Below are 21,266 nucleotides of genomic sequence, written 5' to 3' on the forward strand. Positions count from 1 at the left end.
CCTCTAGATTCATAAATCTGCATCAAATCAAAATGTGATAAACAAATTAAAATGAAGGATATAATAAACTAGGCTAGTTACTTTCAGCAACAACAATAATAACATGGAGGACATAATAGTCTAGGCTATTCCCATAAGAAGGTTCGGAAAGAATAGAATGAACACGTACTTTATTTCTATATTTGTAGAGTAAAAATTTTATTTCTAATATATCCTCGGCTATGAAGTGAGATCTAGCCTTGTTATCAATCATATAATTAAAAAATTAGTTATCAACATAAAATTTAAAATTTCATAATAATATTCTGAAATTTCATAAGCGAATGTGTGATTAATTATCTTCGCTTGTAACGGCTAGAAAATCGAGATCAAGTTCTGTCTTATTAAAACTTTTTAAAAAAAAAACCAGAGTGCAGGTTTTTTGTCATACAAGACGCCGTGTTTTATTCTTTTTTTCTCCCAATATAGTAAAAGATTAAACAGAGCTTGGGAATGGTCACTATCCCATCTCAGTTCTGCCAAATCTTGTAAATGGCAATAAACAAAGCAGCCATTGGGATTCACGCGTATACTATTTAGAGTTTCTTCGAATCCCATCATATCAATCATCATTCATACTTCGCTATAAATATAATATATATGCCTCACATTTATCTTACTGTTTTTTATAGAATTTTTTAACAAAGTCATTGTATAAAGTAATTTATTAAAATAATATATTTTTTAAAAATTTTATAAAATTAGTATAAACATATTTCACCGTAAAAATTTAGTAACGTTTTATGGTATATTTCATTTTTTAAAAACTGACGGCGTTAGGTTGATATACGTTACTGTAAGTAACGTAAATGTTACTGTAAATAACATTTTAGGAGTAAAACGCTACTATGGATAACTTTTAGGATAAAACGTTACTCACATTAACGTTTTAGTAGTAAAACGTTACTGTGAGTAACGTAAATCAACCTAACGTCGTCAGCTTTTAAAAAATGAAATATACCCTAAAACGTTACTGTGAAATACGTTTATACTAATTTTGTAAACTTTTAAAAAAAACGTATTATTTTGATAAATTACTTTATATAATGACTTAGTTTGATCAAAACCTCTTTTTTATAATAACGTTATTTGTCTAGTTTTATTTTTAATTGTTGTTATGATGAAACATTGTCATTTATAAATAACATGTAGAGAGTAATAAACAAAGAAACGAAAGTCTAGTGAAATATTACGATATAGAATTGAAAAAAATAGAATACATATAAATTTTATTTTTATTTAATAATAGTGAAAAAACTATTTCGAAAGGCTTGAGCCGTGAAAGAAGCAAGCAAAAACAAAAGCTAATAAGAGAATATATAATATGAAATATAAAATAATAGCATATCAGATGGTGGCTGTACATAAATATGATTGTACCATTTTTTGCCAACTTGTATATCATCAAAATTATTTTACTATTGGGTGAGTTGTCTATTTCTATCCTTGTATGTGTCTGTCTTTAGCTACTTTTTTGCTCAATTACAATATAATCAATTCAAAGGATTTAGCCTGGCCAACTGTAAAATTAAAAATTCTGAGGTTCGATAATATAATATAATATGCCAAACAAAAAATGGGACATAAACGAATTGCATGGGCCCATAACCACCAATCATCAAATACTACCGTTAACCCCCCATCAAATCAACCAGAACACGGGCACCTATGATTTAGTAAATATATAGATTTAAGGGAATAAATTGACTACTTATTTTTTAAATTAATATAATTTTGTTGTTTTATTTTTAGAATAAAGATGAATTTATTAAGTAGCTCAAAACATACGGTCACAATTAGATAAATAATTGAAATTTCTGATTTGATTAACGATTGCTTTAGCTCGAAAGAAATATGGTCAATTTTTCATATGAATAAGACATAATATGTCAATTTTGTCCTCTATTGTCTATTACTCAAAGCAAAATTGACCATTGGTTCATTCTAGATGGAGCAATAGTAAAAAAAAAATGATAGCAATACAAAAAATATCTCCTGTTTTAATTTAAATTATCTTTTGCAAAAAATATCATATCATATGATTTTAAATCTGCTGTTATTTTTCATCCCCAAAATTTTCCCTCCCTTTGATTATTCTCGTATGTGAATAAACGATCCAAATAATTGAGAAGGCTCAAATTAATATACTTATGTATAATTGAATAGTGTTTAAACATTATTGTAGCTTTAATAGACTTATGAATAATGTTTAAACATTATGGTAGCTTCCACCATTTCAGCCAAATCTAACCCATGTTTTCCACGATAGAAAGCCATTACGGGATGGAGTATATTTGAAAAGAAAATTACTTAATTTTATGCATCGATAGATGAACATAGGGCAAATATAAAATAAATCACTTGTATTAAGGGTCTATTTGGTGTTTTTTTTCTTTCTACTTTGGGTACAAGTGATGAGTTCAATTCAATATTGTGTTTTCTCTCTTATATGCACGACCAATGAAGCAAGATCAATGTTGCTGCCTTTCAGTATTTCTTTTGTCAGTAACACTAATTAGGTGGGCAATATTAAGAAAGCATATACACCATAACTCAGTCTCGCCAATAATGGTAGCATTTAAAATTCAATGCTCAAATCATAGATTTACCTGTAGAACAAGTAAACGGTTATATTACAATCTTAATAAATAGATGAGCCTAAATACTTTGTGAGATGGTGGAATCGGATACATTTTTTTCTATAAGTATTTTTGATAGAAAATTTCAAAAAAAAAAAAGAAATTAATTTCGTTTTCAAAAAGATTTTGTAAAAGAATGTTATGTGACTCGAAAATAGTTGGAAAACACCGTTAGGGTCCCACCTGTTAGTTGTCGGTGCCAATTACTTGTTAATCTTCTCCACAATCATCGCTTACGCGTATGGACTTGATTAACTCGTGACCCAAACGGGTCCTACATCTAGCCATGTTCCAGCTGTAAGCTTTGCCTTCCATCGAAGACAACAAATCAAACCTCCAGCTACAGAAATCACCTAGACTCTGCATAACCCAAAACACCTGACGTGGTTAGCCCATTATCTAATCACATGGCCTATTGGGCCCATTTATCCAGCCTGTTAAGAGGTTCATTTTGTATGTTTTTTGCATGGACCCACCCAGATGACGACCCTCCTATAGCCGTTATGCCTTTAAATTGCCTACTTATATGCACTTAACTTCACACTCTTTACACACAATCAATACACACACTCTCTTCTTTCTCTATTTTTGGTCTATATTTTCTTTTATTAGTATTAGCTACCATGGATAGAAAATTTGTATTTCTAGTATCAATTTTGTGCATTGTAGTGGCAAGTGTCACGGGTCAGACACCTGCCGCAGCACCCGTTGGTGCTAAGGCTAGTACTACTCCACCAGCTGCTGCACCAACTAAGCCGAAAAGTCCTGCTCCCGCAACAGCACCAGCCTCGGCCCCACCTACAGCTGTTCCTGTTGCTCCAGTAACCGCTCCAGTTACTGCTCCCACTACACCTGTTGTTGCTGCACCCGTATCAGCACCTGCAAGTTCTCCACCAGTTAAAGCACCAGCAAGTTCTCCACCAGTAGCTGCACCAGTACAATCTCCACCAGCTCCAGCTCCAGAGGTAGCTACACCGCCAGCTGTTTCTACTCCACCGGCTGCAGCTCCAGTTGCTGCACCTGTTGCTTCGGAGACAACTCCAGCCCCGGCTCCTAGCAAAGGAAAAGTAAAGGGAAAGAAGGGAAAGAAACACAATGCATCACCAGCACCTTCTCCCGATATGATGAGCCCACCTGCACCTCCTTCCGAAGCTCCTGGACCTAGCATGGACTCCGATTCAGCTCCCAGCCCATCTCTTAACGATGAGGTACGCAATCTCATAAAAATTCTCTTCCTATATATTTTTTTTAATCTTCTATTCCTGTCTAAGATATTATGGATCATTAGTGCCAATCCAGATCTAGTTACTAATACATATAACCAGTTCCTGCTCATAACATAGTACAAGTTTTAGCTTATCTGCATTCTCGTAATTCAGGATGAATATGATTACACTAATTGCATACCGCGGATCTAAAGTTCATTTGCAGAATCCGATACTTTTGATCAAATTCTAAATTTATTTTTAGAAATTTGATGAATATATATATAAAAAATTAAGATCCATACTAATTGGTATGAATATGGTGTCGTAGTGTATGTTAGCTTCGTCGGTGGTGAGTCATTTACGTTTTACAGCTTTCTATATTTGGTCTTTTTACAGGCAGGTCTATCAGTTGTTAATGATGACTTGTGAAGATGTGACTTTGATAATGTTAAGTATTTCTATGTTGGGTAACCCGGGGCACAATTACTCACTAAAAATGATTTTTTATCGTTTAATTAATGATAGGATGATAATAGTTTAATTATTACTCCTATTATTTACATTTTCTTTAAGCAATTAACATTTTTTTGTAAATGACTCTAAAATAGATAACCACACTAACTAACTCTGATAAATTTTTTTACTCCCTCTGTCCCAGATTGTTTGTTATGTTGCATTTTTTTATATTTAATTTGATTAATTTTCAAAATTAAATTGGTCGTTAATTTGATATCTTAAATTAAAAAAATTAGATATTCTAAAACTATATGAGAAGTTGCGAAGTTTTGCAACTTTTTTGCATATTACTATGATGAAAAAATTTATCTTAAAATGTTTGTCAAAATTTTATATTTTGACTCAAAAAATAAAAATCATGACAAACAATATCGGACAGAGAGTAACATTTTGTCAATACAGAGCTATTTTTTGTTATATTGAATGGCATATTTATGGTGTCGGTGGAAGATCATTAATGTCGTAGATATATTAGGTCGCTGCACGGTGACAACGAAAAGATTATTGCAATCTTCTTTAGTTGTAGTGTTCACTTCAAAACCAAAGAGTATTAAGTTGGACAAAGAAACATTAAAGGTCACTAAGCACGAGGCAACACAGTAATGTAGGATCAATCAATTGCACATGCACGGATTGTACTGTGTTATTTGCATTATTTTTACATATTGTGGATCTGAATTAATATTTTATAAATTAATGACAAAGATATTAATATATTGTGGGGATCTAATGCAGAGTGGAGCAGAGAAATTGAAGATGCTGGGAAGTTTGGTAGCTGGATGGGCTGTGATGAGCTGGCTCTTGTTCTAAAGAGTTGAAAACATATTTTGTCCAGTCAGTATTTTGATATTTGACATGTATAATTTATCTTTTGGTTATTTATGGTGAAGGGGTCCTCATTTGGATCTGCTTAGAGATTTGGCCACATTGCCTCCTTTTTTTTATATTCTTTCGTGGAGTGTAAGGGTAGAGATTTGTACTAGTCTTCACTACTTTTCTCCTTTTGGACTCGCACTTTCCTCTATTATATAGATTTCATTTGTTTATTTGTCCATTTCTCATCCCACCACTTACTCTTCACTCTGCTTTAATGCCGATTCTTTTTATTAATTACTCTCTCGTTGTTTCAATTTTATTTGTATTAATATGATTAAATACAAAATTTAACAAAATAAAAGGCTATTAATTAATATCAAACATCACTATTACTAATACTAATTTTAAGACCATTCTATGAAATGACTACTTACAATTTGTGTAAAATAGTTTATTATATGAAGTAAATAAACAAATATAGTGCTAAGCTCTAGTAGTAAAATCATCTTAGTTAATCAAGTTTATTAAACTAAGTGAGTAGTGACAACTCTTAAACTTGTGAACGAGTCAAAAGCAATTCTAAACTTTATCTGTATATTAAACTTTGAATCAGTCCTGGGCAAAAGTAAATTAAAGTAACTTGTTGATTACTTAATGCATAAGAAAGAAAACCATAATTATTTAACAAGAAACGTCTCTTGTACGCATCAACTTTATCATGCGGTGACGGAGTAAACATGAGGCTTCAAACAAAAACCTTTTATATTCTTTCGGTTTAGGGAAGAAAATCAAACACAACTCTTTATCATATTTCTTGATTTCAACAATACGTTTTCCCTTTGTTATATCTATTTTTATACCTTACTCTTCTCATCACTCAACAGTTCTTTTTGCTTTACGTGTCTTACGAAAGAGAACACAGACCAACAAAGGAATTCACAACTAACGAAAAATAAAACACATCTTGATATGGTAATTCGATTTTTAATCGAAAGCAGAGATTTTTTAATAGAATCACGTAAATATACACTTCGATCATCTAGTCATACCAACATGGCTGAAGTTATATATAACTTCACTTCGACAGTTTATGTTGTGTTTAGTATGTATAGTATATATATAAAATATAAAATATACAGTATATATATGTTCATGTGTTGTGTATAATACATCGGGCTGTAATTTACTACACAAGCCACAATTGATTCTTGGCCCAATTGAAGGAATTACAGTTTTGTAAGGCTGAATTTAACACCCCAAAACTCCCCCACCAGTTATGCATTTTGAAGGCCAGAAGTCTGTGAACTTTGGCCTATATAGGAAGATTTGAATGCAAGAAAATAACGAAATCCCTAACAAGTCTAAACAGAATTCCAAAAAACAAACTTGAGATTAGCTGAGGACAGTTTGTTTATTTTCCACCAAAATCTAAAACTGCTGGATCAATATTACAAGCTCTAACTAATTTTCCTAATGAACATGCTACAGTCACCGTCTCAATTAGTCATACCCAAAAACATGGGATGTAATCACAGCAAACCCACTCTTAATGCTTACTTTGAGCAGACCCAACAATCCAACACTTCTTAAAGGAAAGAAATGGGGAAGGCTGTAGCTTGTATAAAGGCTAAATACTTAACTCGGGCTAAAAGGGTACAACATGATCTCAGCTTACTGCTAAGAACATATATCAATTATCTATGCTCGAGATACTTTTGTTTTTTACAAACCAATTGGGGAAGGTAATTCCCCGTGAAATGAGGTATACAATGAAGGCAATGTATGCACCTGTAAAAGCAACTACAACAGATGTAAACAACATCCCACTGACAGCAGAAGATAAAGAGTCCATCAAAAGATAGCCATTAATCAGCATAACCAGCACAGCTACTAGCCATGATATCACCTAAAAGGGAACAGAAGAAACATTAGATGTAAGCAGTGTAAGAAACATCAAACATGCAAAGTTGAATCATAGAGAAACTACATTCCCCTGACACAAAAATCCATTCTAAGAGACGGTGAAAATCCCAGACAGATTATGTCTAAAACAACATGTGAGAGTATGATCCTAGCCAGGTATATATTAATAGTTTATCTATTAATCTGAAACCTGATAAAATTAACAAGCAAGGCTCTCAATCTGCATAACTATGCATCTACACCTATAGTAGCTCCGTGGAAACTATTCAGTCAATTGAATCAAGCGATCAAGATAAAACAAAATGTAGGAGATTTTATCTCCCAGACAAGTAAAAATCAAATGATGTTGAACCAGACAATTCCCACATCTTAATGTACTTTGCTGATAGTCTATAAAGGTTAGGAAAAAGACAGGACACAGTCAGACAAATAACAGAAAGAAGAAGGTGCTCCAAGTCCTAAAATCTAACAATGACACCTAATTCTCAACAATATACAGGTCCAAGAGTATATAGATTTCATATTAACTGGAAAAAAGTTTGGGCATATCGCAACTTCAGTGGAGAAATGCACCATTTAAAGAACACAAATCAAAGAGTGGGACAAAAGGACACCTTTAACTTCAATCGATTGTCCACATTCAAATTAAAAGTTAAACTTAATTAATAGTATTTGTTTTCTTTTTAGAAATTCCTTTATAAATGATTATACAATATGGTGTATCAAAATGAGTTCAAGATCTTGATAATATAAAGAATCAGATTTCCTGACCCCCCAACCTGTTATAAAATGTTTGTTATTTTTGTGGATGAATTCCAAATTCTAGAGGAAAAGAATAGGTAATAGATCCAATTCTAACTTTTAAAAAATTAGTTCATTCAAGCAGAATGTTTGAAGATACGAACATACCTTCATAGTAGAGCCAATCTTGAAAACACCCATGATTTCTTCTCTGGATACAAGACAAAGAAGGGGGATCAGGGCAAAAGGGATTTGGACACACTGAAGAACGTTGAGCCACTCGTTGAGAACATCTAATGATTTCTCAGAGGTGTCAAAAGCAAGAGCAACTATCAGAGTTGGGACGATAGCACAACTTCTTGTTATTAACGCTCTCTGCCATTTTTTCAACCTCATGTGCAGAAAACCTCCCATAATAAATTGTCCAGCATAAGTACCAGTTATAGTACTACTCTGTCCAGCAGCCAACAATCCAATAGCCCAGATATAAAGGATGGGGAACGATCCCCCACCATACTTATCCTGAAGATATTGACCAGCATTTTCTAGGCCAATGCTATTGGCTATTTCACTACCATAAAATGACTTTGCGAACACTGTTGTAACAAACAAATTGATCATGAATGAAATTGCCAAGGCAATTGTCGACTCTATGGAGTAGTAATTAAGTGCTTCTCGAACTCTGCCAATCTTACGGTTGTCAATGTCTCTGGACTGCACTAGCGCCGAATGTAGAAACACATTGTGAGGCATGATAACACACCCTACAATTCCCACTGCCTGCTTTATTGTTTTGGAGCTAAGTTTTGGGACCACCACACCTGCAGTTACAATTTATCAGGAGAATTTAAAGCCATGCATAAAAAATAGTCTATGATCTGGACGCTTGAAAAGTGGCAGATATGAATACTGCAATTATATTTTGTGCTGCATTTTCTCACCAACAAGAAGTTCCACTCCATTTGGTTTCGTCTCTCCAAACATCCACGCAAATGAGACCGCCATAACTGCAATAAGGACAGCAAAGAGTGCTTCCAGCTTCCTCACTCCATAGTTCTCAAGAAATAAGAATACAAAGCTGCAGAATAAAAGGATTGCAAAGGCTGTTCTTGAGCTCAATAGGCAATTAAACAGTCGAATAAATTGTTACTGTGCATCTTTATTTAAAGAAAAAGGGAAACTATTTTAAAATAAACCAATAAGAAATGAAGGAACAATACATGGTTCCCAAGTCTTGATAATATAGAATGCTACAGTGTATGGAGACAATTATTAAAAAAAGGTCAATCGTTCAACTGAACTTCAATTCAAAACTAATTGGGCCAGCTAAATGAATCATCTTTATCCATTTCGCGGATCATTATAAAATAATTAAACACTATACTATAGTGCTTCACTATATAAATATTTGACCTAGCAAAGTATAACCATTTTCCTCCTCTTCCCCATTAGTTATATTTAAGTATGTACAAGAAGTTACGGAATCAAAAGGAGGCAACAAGCAAAGGCCTTTTGTTAATCAAAGCTCACATGAATTACAACTTGTATCTCAATTTAAGTGTCTTTCCTTTCCTTTTTAATTTTGTCACATAAAGATTGTCTCTTTACACATTTAGTTTTTCAATTCCAACATTCTAATAGGCAAATTTAAGACCACATGATTTCTTAAAACTCCATGCCCAGTCAGTCGAACTAGGACAATAAAATTGGGATAGAGCGAGTACTATCATATTAAAAATCAAAGTCTAACAGAAAAAGAATCCATGAAAAAAAACACAGAGCTGGAATTCGAAAAAGGATAACAAGAGAGAAGAAAAAAGAAAATACCAATCAAGAGCAGTGATGACAACACCAGACCATAGAGGCAAGAACCCTCGACTCAAAATCTTTATAGCAATAGCACTTCCAATAACCTCTTGAATATCAGCCCCAATTAGAGCCAATTCGGTCATGACCCACAAAAGCAATCGAGCCCATTTGGGATACTCATCCCTACATAGCTCAGCCAAATGTCTAGAAGTAGCGACACCCAAACGAGCCGCTAAAAGCTGAACAAGTAATCCCATAGCCGTAGCCCAAAAGAGTAGCCATAACAGAGAATACCCAGCGATAGCCCCTGCCTGAAGATCTCCTTCAAGATTTCCCGGATCCAAAAAGGCTATACTCATCAAGAAACCCGGCCCAGTAAAAGCCCATAGTTTTTTCCAGGAAAAAGGAGGAGTTTTGGTGAAATCATCATCATCGTCGACTCCGGTAATATGGACTTTGTCGGAGTATTCATAGGCAGATTCTTCCTCGAGTAATCTATCCGCCAACAATTGGTGGTGTTCTTCTTCATCGTTTAGAGGCATTTATTTATTTATTTATTTTATTAATTAATATTACGGAGAAGAGAAGAGAAGAGATTTTGCGGTTAAAAAAGTTACAGGTGAGTTCGGTTCTTTATAGTGGGAGTCTTTGGATCTTTTCTGGTTTTTCTTTTCAGACGATAAGACCAATTATGCTTTGAAAAATAAGCATCACCCTGCTCTTTTCAATTGAACCGATTTTTCTTTTGCTTTTTTGTCCCCTTTAATGTCACTGTGAAGTAACCTAAGAATAAATTCAAATTCTCTCTCCGTCTCAATCAATTCAGGTAATATTTGATTATTATGTCTCTAGAGTTAATTTGATTAATTTTTTAATTTAAATTTATATTTTTTAAAATAATATGAAAAGTATTATAAATTAAATAATATGAAAAATATTAAAATTTTTATGGTTTAACTTTTAATAAAGAAATAATAATAACTAAAAAGGAAACGATAAAATGTCATTTACGTTTGATGTTTTCTCTAAGATTGTGCTGGTCTTAAGTTTTCCTTGCATATCATGTTATGAAATGCTAGTGGACTTGGCATGATTTTTGTTGACAGTGTAGTTACTAGTACATTAGTTTTGCATTTGGATAACTAGCAGTGTTTGCTCCTGGTAATTAATTACTATTAGTTACCAAAAAAAAAGGTTTTTTCAGAAAGGGAACCTAATTACAGAGATGAGTAGTAACTTAGTAACCAAATTACAGTTATCTTCTCCAATATCCTAATTTTAAAATAGACTACAAAAGTAGCTAGCGCACTTTTATGTTGTTACAATAATGATGAAATCCGTTCATCTCCTTCGGAACAAGCCATTTTATTACTCCACGAAAAAAAGAAGTATGATGCAAGATTATATCGACATCATATATCTCTACAATATTATGATAAATCTAATATAAGCATGTTTAGTGTATAAAAAAATAATTTATACCCAAGTATATAATTTAACAAATTTTGATCTAATCATTCGTATAGTTAGTGAAAATCATATGAAATCAAGGCTCAAATTCTTAGTAAAACAAAAATATTATTAGATGATTTCTTCATATTAATCTAAACTTAGTATAAACTATACATTTAGTGTACTTTCGGCAGTACAGTCAAAAGGGAAAGGGTCTGATATACCCCTCAACTTTGTCATTTAGAGCTGATATACCCCTTGTTATGAAAGTGACTCATATATGCCCTTACCGTTATACAAACGGCTCATATATACCTCTGCCGTTACAAAATGGCTCACATATACCCTTTATTTAACAGCTCCAAATGACGAGGAGTATATCAGCTCCAAATGACAAAGTTGAGGGCATATACGAGCCACTTTTATAACGAGGAGTATATCAGCTCCAAATGACAAAGTTGAGAGGTATATCAAACCTTTTTTCCTAGTCAAAATAAAATTTATAAAGTTAAAATGTTGAATCGGGCTAATTTAGGCAGAGGCAAATAGCATACATTCTGATCCACTCTTCATATGCAACAACGTCTTGTTGTCCTCACCATCAGCCAATAATATGTGGCGTCTCATTCCACAAGTCCAAACTGGATTTGATTTGGCTAAACAAGAAAGTAACGTGTGAATAATAAAGATTGCATAAATAAGTGAGTTTTATTAGGCATCGACAAAAAAGGAAACTACGGGGAAGCCCACTCTGGCGTCGCCAAGTGCTGTTGTGTGCCGCAATAACGCAAGCGTGTGTCACTATCGTGGCTGCTCAAGCTTCTCCGCATCCATTACGCGACAAAAATCCATCACACTTTTTCTTTTGATTTTTTTTTTAAAAAAAATATTGCAGTGCCCTGCTTTATTTAAGATTAAAATAGAATTGGGTTTCACGTTTGTACATTGTTTTTAATTGAGATTCTCTGAGCACACAGTAAAAGAGATTACGAACAAATTGAAGTGCTAGCCAACGAGAAAATGACACAATAGTTGCTCAACGTTTGAGGATATGTTTGAAATAGTGCTTTTATGTATGTGTTAAAGAATTCGGTCGTTTAAGTTTTTCTAGAAAAAACACTCTCTCCGTCTTACTAGAAAAGGTGTGTTATTATTAAGTTCGGAGCCTAAAAAGTATAAAATGTTAATAAAAATTTTGAAATGGTATATAAATTTTTATTTTAATTAAAACGGTAAAATTACTGGAATAGCTGCGATATAGTTAGTCTAAAAAAGCAAAATCGTTGTTATAGCAGCGATTTGCATAATTTGACTTAAAAAAAAAATAATCTTTTTTAAAGAAATCGCTGTCAAGACAGCGATTTTCAAAATAAAATTTTTTAAATGTTTATTTAATAAATCGCTGCCTAGGCAGCATTACCTTTAAATTTTTTTAATTATTTATTTGAATTTTTTAAAAAAAATTAAAAGCAAACCGCTGTTGATACAATATTAAAAATATTTTTTAAAAAAGAATTTTGATACAAATCGTTGTCGTTGCAGATTTGCTTGTAATTTTTTTTTTAAATTCAAATAAATAATAATAAAATTTAAAGGTAAAACGCGTGGGCAGCGTTTTATTAAAAAAATTATTTTGAAAATAGTTGCATTGGCAGCGATTTCATAAAAAAAAAATTAAAAAAACAAATTTTGCAAATCACTGCTATAGCAGCAATTTTGATTTTCCTGGCGAACTAAATCGCTGCCATTCCAGCGATTTTGCCGTTTTGATTAAAATAAAAATTCATATACCATTTAGAAATTTTTGTTAACTTTTTATACCCTTTAGGCTCCGGACTCTGTTATTATTCGACGAGTCTTTTTTGAAGATTAAATTATTTTTATTTTATTAGTATCCCTATTTTAAATTATTATTTAGGTTTACTTGTAGTAAGTAATATTTATCTTATAATTTTAAAATATATAAATTTTATCTTTTTTAAATTAAATCTATATCAAAATTAGTGGTCAATAATAAAATGTTTGACCCTTGTAGGTTAAACACTTTTCGTATAAATTAGTATGGAAGGAGTAACACTTTAGTGTGGATAAAAAAAATTTGAAAGAATTTTCTGAAACTCACATTTAGAAGTATGATTTTTGTAATTTATGTTATTTTTTTTATTTATTTCTAGAATATGCAACTTTATAAAGAGTAATTTCTTTTTTAAAAAAGGAAAAAGAAGTTAGTTCCGTCTTTTTAGTGTTTATTGTAGTTTTTTTTGGTTCAATAATTTACTAGTAGATGTAATTCTCTTTGATGTTTATATCAAATTTGTTTTCCCACAAAGTTCAGTAAATATTTGAGGGAACTAAAAATATTGAATGAATATTTAAGGAACTCTTTTAAACCTAGTGTCAAACATAAATAATCATTCTCGAGTCTAGTGCAAGACATGAAAAGCACCATAGCATTCAAATGTGTATACATATATTGTGATAATACATAAATATGCTCTTTAATTTAATTTTAAATTATATTTATGCCTTTTAACTTTGGATGTGCACAAATAGACACTTAAACTTGTATAAAATTGAACAAACAGACACACATGTCATCCTACATGTCATTTTTTGTCCTACGTGGTGTTTTACGTGTATTGTGTCATGTAGGACTCATGTGTTTATTCACTTAAAAGTTGGATAATTAAAATGTCTGTTTGTGCATTATAAAAGTTAGAGATCAAAGTTAAAATTTGAATCCAAATTTAAAGTCCAATATATATTATGTCATCCTAATTTGTAGCTAGTGCTTATCCATGCTGCTTTTCACAACCATAAGTCACTATCATGTCCACACAGCACCTCTGCATTTCACTGCCTAAATGAGGTTAAAGTTCTTCTTTATTTATTTATTTTTTTCTTTTTCTTATAATTATTTTCAATCATATGGATTTATTTAGAGCTCTTAAGAAATTTATCTGTACAATCAAGACTTCTTTCCCCACAAATAAAGAGAAAAAGGATTAAATTATTGTTGCATAAACTATTTGTCCTTTCAGCTGGCTGGCTACTTGAGCATTTGTGTGTCTGTAAGGAATAGTATGTATGGAGAACCAACATAATGAAGGCATGATGATACTACTTTCACTTTTGAATTTTCTGACAAATTTTTGAATTTTGTAAATCTTTTGAAATTATAGTAATTGAGATGAGTATTTTATCATAATACTCATATATATTAATTGATGTTAATTAGTACTGTTAAAAATTAGAAAAACTATTTGTAGGATGAAATGCAAGAGATATATTAAAAGTAATAAAAAGAAAAAGGAAACAATTATTTTTGAATAAATAAAAGTGAATTCGGAGAGTATGGAATAAACTATGTAAAAAGTTTCAATGGTCCATCGAAATATATATTCTTTTATCACTACGCTTCACGTACAGATCATGCCTGCTTCTTCAATACGATCTTAATTCGGTGGCAGCTACCGCAAAAAGGTATTTTTTGAATATTGTGGTTTTAAATTAAGATTATATATATTTAAAAATAATTATGTTATTTTAAGTATGTCAGATGAAAAATTTAAATTTTGTTGAAAAAAAATAAATTTAAATAGCATACAAGGATGTGGTCTAGTGGTAACACAAATGATCGGGTACTTTGTGGTCTCGAGTTTAAAATTCAACTAAGACTTTTCTTTCTATCTGTCCTACCTTAGTGAATCGAATTATCTAGTAATACTTGTTATTAATGGGAGATGATAAGTATCATCTCAAAGCATAGCCTAATCAGAGTAACCAAAGATATTATTAAAGGTGGAAATGGACGTTGATAATCCACTAGTAATTAACACGTACAACTGAGTTAAAGTGTATGAGAGCATCTCTCTTTATTCTCTTTTGTATCGATGCGTGCTAAAGCATTTCTATCTACTTTTAGATCAGTACAGACAAATGCTAACTCAGCAGCTTTCTTTTCGTGGAATGTTTAATTTCAAAAATATTCCACCTATGTTCACTTTTTTACTTATTTAGTTGGTGTATATATAATCTTTAATGAATTTGAGAAATAATTTAGAATGCGAACAATAAAAATTTTAAAAAGTATTTTTATTATTATCAACAAGACAATTAGGCGCTGCTTAACAAGAATCCAATTTGGCATGTTGTAGTTCAATATTTAGAAATTGGCATCAAATAGTCATATTAACGTTTTCGCCCAAAAGTTAATAGGCCACAAACATTACCCTTTTTCATCCTAAAAAAATAGATTCTGATATATATATCTTGTGAATTAGAGAAATATGTATTCAAATACACATTTTTGTGAATTAATGATATACATCTTATACGGTATAACTATATAAACTTTTTGTATATACATATGGTAATAAATCGATGCTAATATAGTTGTCTTTATTTATGTTCACATATGACAAGATTGTATACAGTGTAGTCATACCAAACACACCCATAGACAATTTTGTGATATACTTCTAAAAGTATATCTAAAATGTTGTTGATATATGCAACAAGTGTATGTATACGTTCAATTTAATGGGGGTGATCTTGTGATATAAATATAGTTCATGTATACATACACTTATTGCATACATTAACAACATTTTATACATACACAAAATTACCTCCATTAAAGTAATTGGCTAAAAGAGACGGAAAGTTAAAAAGAGAGGAAGGAGTTTACCTAATTGGCTAAATTGTACCTATTTTTAGGCCTACAAATAAAGAGATAAAAAGTATTTATATTATATAAATCACTACTATATAGAAATGTCTTTATTTGATTTATTAAGTTATGCCTAGATTTTTAGATCTATAATTTGCTAATTTGATTTTAGTATGCGTATATGCACATTATTTGTAGATGTATGTCTATGTAAAATCCCCATCTTTAAATTGGATTTTTTCCCCCAGTAATTATTGGGTCAAAGAGTGTCAATGGCCCATAAGATTAAAAATCATTACGGGCTTAAATAACAAACATTCAGACCCACATTGACAGCTTGTATGCAATAAAGGCAAGCTCAATAATATGGTCTTCTGTATTTATTTATTTTTGGGCAACTTTCACATATAGCAAACAAAAAATTCATATTTGTATGCTATAGGAAACTTTGCATAATTGCGCTCCATAGAAAACATAAAACTGTATAATTCGCTATACATATACAAGTGTATAATTCGCTGGCCTAACTTGTATAATTCGCTGGCCTATTTCGCCGCAATTGTATAATTCGCTATCCTATTTCACTGCAATTGTATAATGCACAATTGTATATTCACTGCCTATTTCACTGCAATACTAAGTGTATAGCAAGAAGATATATGTTTTTCTCTCGCTTTATACAAAAACAGAAACACAATATATACACTTCTGTTGTATAAAGCTAGAGAAAATTGTATTTCACTGCAATTGTATAATTCGCAATTGTATAATTCGTTGACCTTTTTCGTTGCAATATTTGAAGTAAAATGTTTGTAAATTGTATAATTAAGTGTATAACACGAAGATATATATTTTTGCACGTGTATATACAATTTTCTCTCGCTTTATACAAAACAGAAACAGAATTATACACTTCTGTGTATAAAGCGAGAGAGGCGAGCAAGAATGGAGAGTGGCGAGCGAGATTTCTTGGAGAGAGACGCTGGCAAATTTTAGCTAACGTTTGCTATGGAGCACAATTAAATCAAACACTAGCTATTCCATTTATTTTAGGTTATTAGTTTGCTATTATATACAATTTTTCCTTATTTGATTTATTAAGTTATGCCTAGATTTCTAGATCTATAATTTGCTAATTTGATTTTGGTATGCGTATATGCATATTATTTGTAGATGTATGTCTATGTAAAATCCCCATCTTTAAATTGGATTTTCCCCCCAGCAATTTTTGGGTCAAAGAGTGTCCATGGCCCATAAGATTAAAAATCATTACGGCCTTAAATAACAAACATTCAGGCCCACATTGACAGCTTGTATGCAATAAAGGCAAGTTCAATAATATGGTCTTTTGTATTTATTTATTTTTTTCGTTCGATATTTATTATAATTACTTCATAAATGACAAATATTGTATCAAAATATCTATATTATACGTACAATTTATATGCATTAATATAGTAGTAATAAATTTAGTGCAAAATTTATTATTTAGACATTGGTCTTTGACTACTTTACCTGGATGGAAGCATCAATTTTGAGTAGCTAATTAATGAAAGGAACTACTTTACTGATATTTCCTTTTGAATGTTTCCTCTATATTTAAGGTAATGTATGATATAATTGAAATATATTTTGTGATTACAAGTAAATTAATATTGAACAAACTACGCTTATAAATTTTTTGTCCGCAAAATATCAAAATCAAACATTGAACTGTAACAAATCAATTTAATATGACAATAATATACATAATATTTTATAAAAACGAAAAGCTGAAATTTCCGAATTGAAATTTTCAATAATGTACAGTGCCCATAGTTCCGTTGTGGGCATTACTTTTTCCCATATCCATAAAGCTTTCTCCAAAAGGGACCCAAGTAATAGGTACCAATGAGTGTACACATAAACAAACATGTTATGGTACATCATAATTTTACCTACTCCTGTCAAATTGCAACTCAGCAATTTGCAGTAAAAATGAAAAAGTGCTATACTAATATTACCATTGTTGAATTAGAAAGAGTCAATTGCATCATTTACATAGGGGAAATATTGAGTTTATGCAAGAAGCACTCTTCTAACTCTCCGAATTACTCTTCGACAAATCGGGCAATTCTTGTTTTCTTCCTCTGTAATCCTGCATATCAACAAAATCAATCATCGTATACTGACGATGCGTATAACTTAAATGGTGGATATTTAAATTACCTTTCGGCACATGAGAGACAAGTAGCGCAATGTCCACAAGGAATAAAGAAGCAATTTCGTTTATTATCATAGCAAACTATGCATATATTTTCATCATACAAATCCTCAGAGGAACTAGAACGACTGCAATTTCCCGATTCCAAATCATCTTCATCACATGTTCCGTATGTCAAAGAAGCACTTGCTTTCGATATCAATCTGTCCGTTTCTCTTCTTATGGTTTCATCATTTCTTGCAATTTCGCCATCACAAACTCCAAGTAATTTAATTAACAACGCCGCAACCATCAGCAACACCACTGATTCAAATCAGAATTGTTAATTTCTTAGAGTAACATCAATTTCACTCATGATTTTTGTGTATAGAAACTTACGGATAACAGAGGAGTAAACAATAACATTAAGAATGTACTCTAACGCAGCCTGTCGTTGATCTTGATCTTCCTGTAACATTTCAACAAATTCGATGAACGGATGTTAAGTTTTTAGATGAAATAATCGACAATTAAAAGGGGCTTACCTGATTTAAGGAGACCAGAGTATGGTACTGACTGAAATTGAGTTGAATTGGGCTTATTCTTAGTACTTGACTTGGAGACATGTCCTTAAGATTCGGGTTTTTGCCTGGGTGAGCTGCAATTTTGCCTCCTACCTGGGTGTATTAATTGAGGTGTAACTCAAGGGGCATTATTTTGAAAAGAAAAGAGTTGAAGTACTGTTGAAGCTTCCGTAGAGATTACGCATTATTTATTTTTTGATGACATTTATGAAAGTTTGTAATTTTATCGAATTTTGTGCATTCTTTAGGTTCACTTCACAGTTTAAGGCTGGCACTATTTAAAGTGAAATTCCCTCGTAAAGAAAAAGAATGTGAGCATGTTTGGATCGGCTTTCGAGGGCGTTTGTTTTAGATTGTTTTAAAGTTGATCAAATTTAATTTTAATTTTTTTTTTAAGGAGGTTGAAAATAATTTAAAATTATTTTAATATTTTAATAACCAAAAAATATAACCTTTGGTAATCCTTATTTTTTATTTAAAAGTCATTTAAATTTTATTTTTTAACTTAAAAATAATTAAAAAATCAATTTAAACAGGCTTTGTTCATGTAAGGACATAATTTAAATTAATGTATTTTTTACTGTTGTCTCTGTCTTAATTAAAGAAATTAACAAATATAAAACAATTAAAAAAATCACTTTAATATGAAATAGATAGAGTAATATTCAGTTTGAATTGGCTTAAAAAAAATAATTTTCAAGTTAAAATAAAAAATTAAATTGAAATGATTTTTTACTAAAAAATAAAAGGTAGGGCAGACAGATTTTTGGTTTCTGACTTATTTTAAATAATTTTTAATTAATTATAAGTTATTTTTTATTTTGTCAAACATTTTCTAACTTATTTTAAATTATTTTTTTATATTTATCAAACAATTTCAAAAATAAAAAACTAACTTAAAAATAAATTTGATCAACTTTTATATTTTAAATCAATCCAAACAGACTTTGAAAAGCAACAACCAAACATGTATCCCTTCTCAAAAAATTACTTTACTTTAGTCGACACAATTGAAAACTTTCATTAGGAATAAGTAAAATGAACCGAATGAGTGAATAGGAAACGTTATCCCTATATTTCACTTAAACACTTCAATTATAGATTATGCTATTAAACACCTTAATTGTGCAAAATATATTTTTATTGAACACAAAATGTTGAAAAAGTGTGATTCACTCTCTTTACAGGCATAAAGCTATTAAAATATACTTTTTTTCCTTTTTTTCTCTTACTTATACAACTAAATTAACTTTTTCTTTTAAAAAATAATTAACAAAAATAAAGAGAAGAAAGTGTGTCTTCTTCTCCATGCCAATATTCCCTGCAACTATTCCCATTTTCTCAGCACAACCCACCCCATTCTCTGCACCTCTCTCTTTCTCTCACACTCTACAGTTCTTCTCTTGCTTTTTCCTTATGTAGATCTACGTCTAAAATATTCCGGTGAATTTCATTTATTTTGATAAGAAAAATATGAATTAATTTTTTCGAATAAATAAATACTAATGAAAAGAAGATAAAAGACGATGAGTAAGAGATTTGATGCTATCAATCTGAAAGAGAGTGATTATTTAGTTTTGATAGGCAACAATGATGCACTGCTTATATGTCGGTGAAGGGAATAAAATTGAATGAAGGAGATCAAAGAGGCAGGGCAATGATTCATTGATTTGTTGGTGTTGAAGTTGCTGCCGGCACCGGTCGAAGAGGAAATGGGTCTCGGACAGGGGGTTAAACAAAATAGAAATCAAGTTTTTATATTCATAAAATTACTTTTGAATTATTTAGATATAACTTTTCAAAAAATTGAATTCAATGTCACAGGCATCATTTTATTGGTGGGTAGGTTTTTTTAGAATTTTTCAAAAAAAAAATTAGTAAATCGATTAAAATAGTTGTTTTTTAGAATATTATTTTTAAAATTAATTTTAAAATTTAAATGTCACATGTCATCATTTAATTTATCAATCTACCATGTCAGCGAGTGTAGTATACACATCTCATATTTTTAATCGATTGCAAAAAAAGATCAAATTGATATCGATTTTAAGGGATATATGTTTCAGTAGGTACAAACATCAATTGAAGTGTTTCAACGAATTATGCAAACAACTTTAACAGACTACGAATATGACTTAAATCTTTTACTAAATTCGCATAAAGGAAAAAAAAAATCCAAAGGGAAGGGATTGTTTCGCCCGAAAATTTACATCACAAAAAGACAAACTTAAAATTAAAAGTAGGAAACTTCGCTTACTTGGAATAAAGCAGACCAAGTTTAATCTCTTATGGGAAAAGCATATATAGAACCAAACAACCTCACTTCCCGATATTATAAACAATCCAAATCAGCGTAGCTTTCTTCTGAATTCGGTATTATTTTCACTAAAATTCGATCCACAAAGAAAAACAAAAGTAGCAAAACGGCAAATTTGCAAGCATATGTTGTTTCGCAGAGGAACCTTTTATAATTAGGAATGGTAGATAATATGTCCCTGTCCCTCTCGACAGACCGTTATAAGATAGAATTGATTCTGAGTTATGATGAAATAGTAATTAATTTTTAAATAAAAATCTTGGCTTCGAGTGTATTTATATGGAGTGCTTGGAATAGTAAACATATTTTTAATTAATCAATCTGTATCGACTATAAAGTTACTATTTTAAATAAAATATTTTAAGTTA

At 31.1% G+C, this 21,266-nt stretch overlaps 3 protein-coding genes across 4 annotated transcripts; 1 reads left to right on the forward strand and 2 right to left on the reverse strand.

Moving 5' to 3' along the window:
* Positions 1-3,211: 3,211 nt before the first annotated feature.
* On the forward strand, positions 3,212-5,456 carry LOC107011501 (lysine-rich arabinogalactan protein 18). The gene is made up of 2 exons (XM_015211025.2): positions 3,212-3,886; positions 5,138-5,456. The coding sequence occupies exons 1-2, from the start codon at positions 3,302-3,304 to the stop codon at positions 5,210-5,212; spliced, it is 660 nt and encodes a 219-aa protein (XP_015066511.1). The 5' UTR covers positions 3,212-3,301; the 3' UTR covers positions 5,213-5,456.
* A 1,133-nt stretch (positions 5,457-6,589) lies between these two features.
* Positions 6,590-10,399, reverse strand: LOC107011258 (metal transporter Nramp3-like). The gene is made up of 4 exons (XM_015210676.2): positions 9,710-10,399; positions 8,824-8,960; positions 8,051-8,703; positions 6,590-7,124 (listed from the first exon to the last, which is right to left on the reverse strand). Exons 1-4 carry the CDS (start codon positions 10,231-10,233, stop codon positions 6,909-6,911), a joined length of 1,530 nt encoding a protein of 509 aa, XP_015066162.1. The 5' UTR covers positions 10,234-10,399; the 3' UTR covers positions 6,590-6,908.
* A 7,143-nt stretch (positions 10,400-17,542) lies between these two features.
* On the reverse strand, positions 17,543-21,028 carry LOC107009104 (death-associated inhibitor of apoptosis 1). 2 transcript variants are annotated; one of them, XM_015208381.2, is made up of 5 exons: positions 20,839-21,028; positions 18,543-18,674; positions 18,397-18,466; positions 18,024-18,321; positions 17,543-17,952 (listed from the first exon to the last, which is right to left on the reverse strand). In XM_015208381.2, exons 2-5 carry the CDS (start codon positions 18,621-18,623, stop codon positions 17,874-17,876), a joined length of 528 nt encoding a protein of 175 aa, XP_015063867.1. In that variant the 5' UTR covers positions 18,624-18,674; positions 20,839-21,028; the 3' UTR covers positions 17,543-17,873. The 2 variants fall into 2 exon arrangements, with proteins under 2 accessions (XP_015063867.1, XP_015063866.1); XM_015208380.2 differs by lacking the exon at positions 20,839-21,028 and having other exon boundaries at positions 18,543-18,928.
* Positions 21,029-21,266: the final 238 nt, after the last annotated feature.

The sequence above is a fragment of the Solanum pennellii genome, chromosome 2, assembly GCF_001406875.1.
Source record: "Solanum pennellii chromosome 2, SPENNV200".
In the NCBI taxonomy this organism is placed as follows: Eukaryota; Viridiplantae; Streptophyta; class Magnoliopsida; order Solanales; family Solanaceae; genus Solanum; species Solanum pennellii.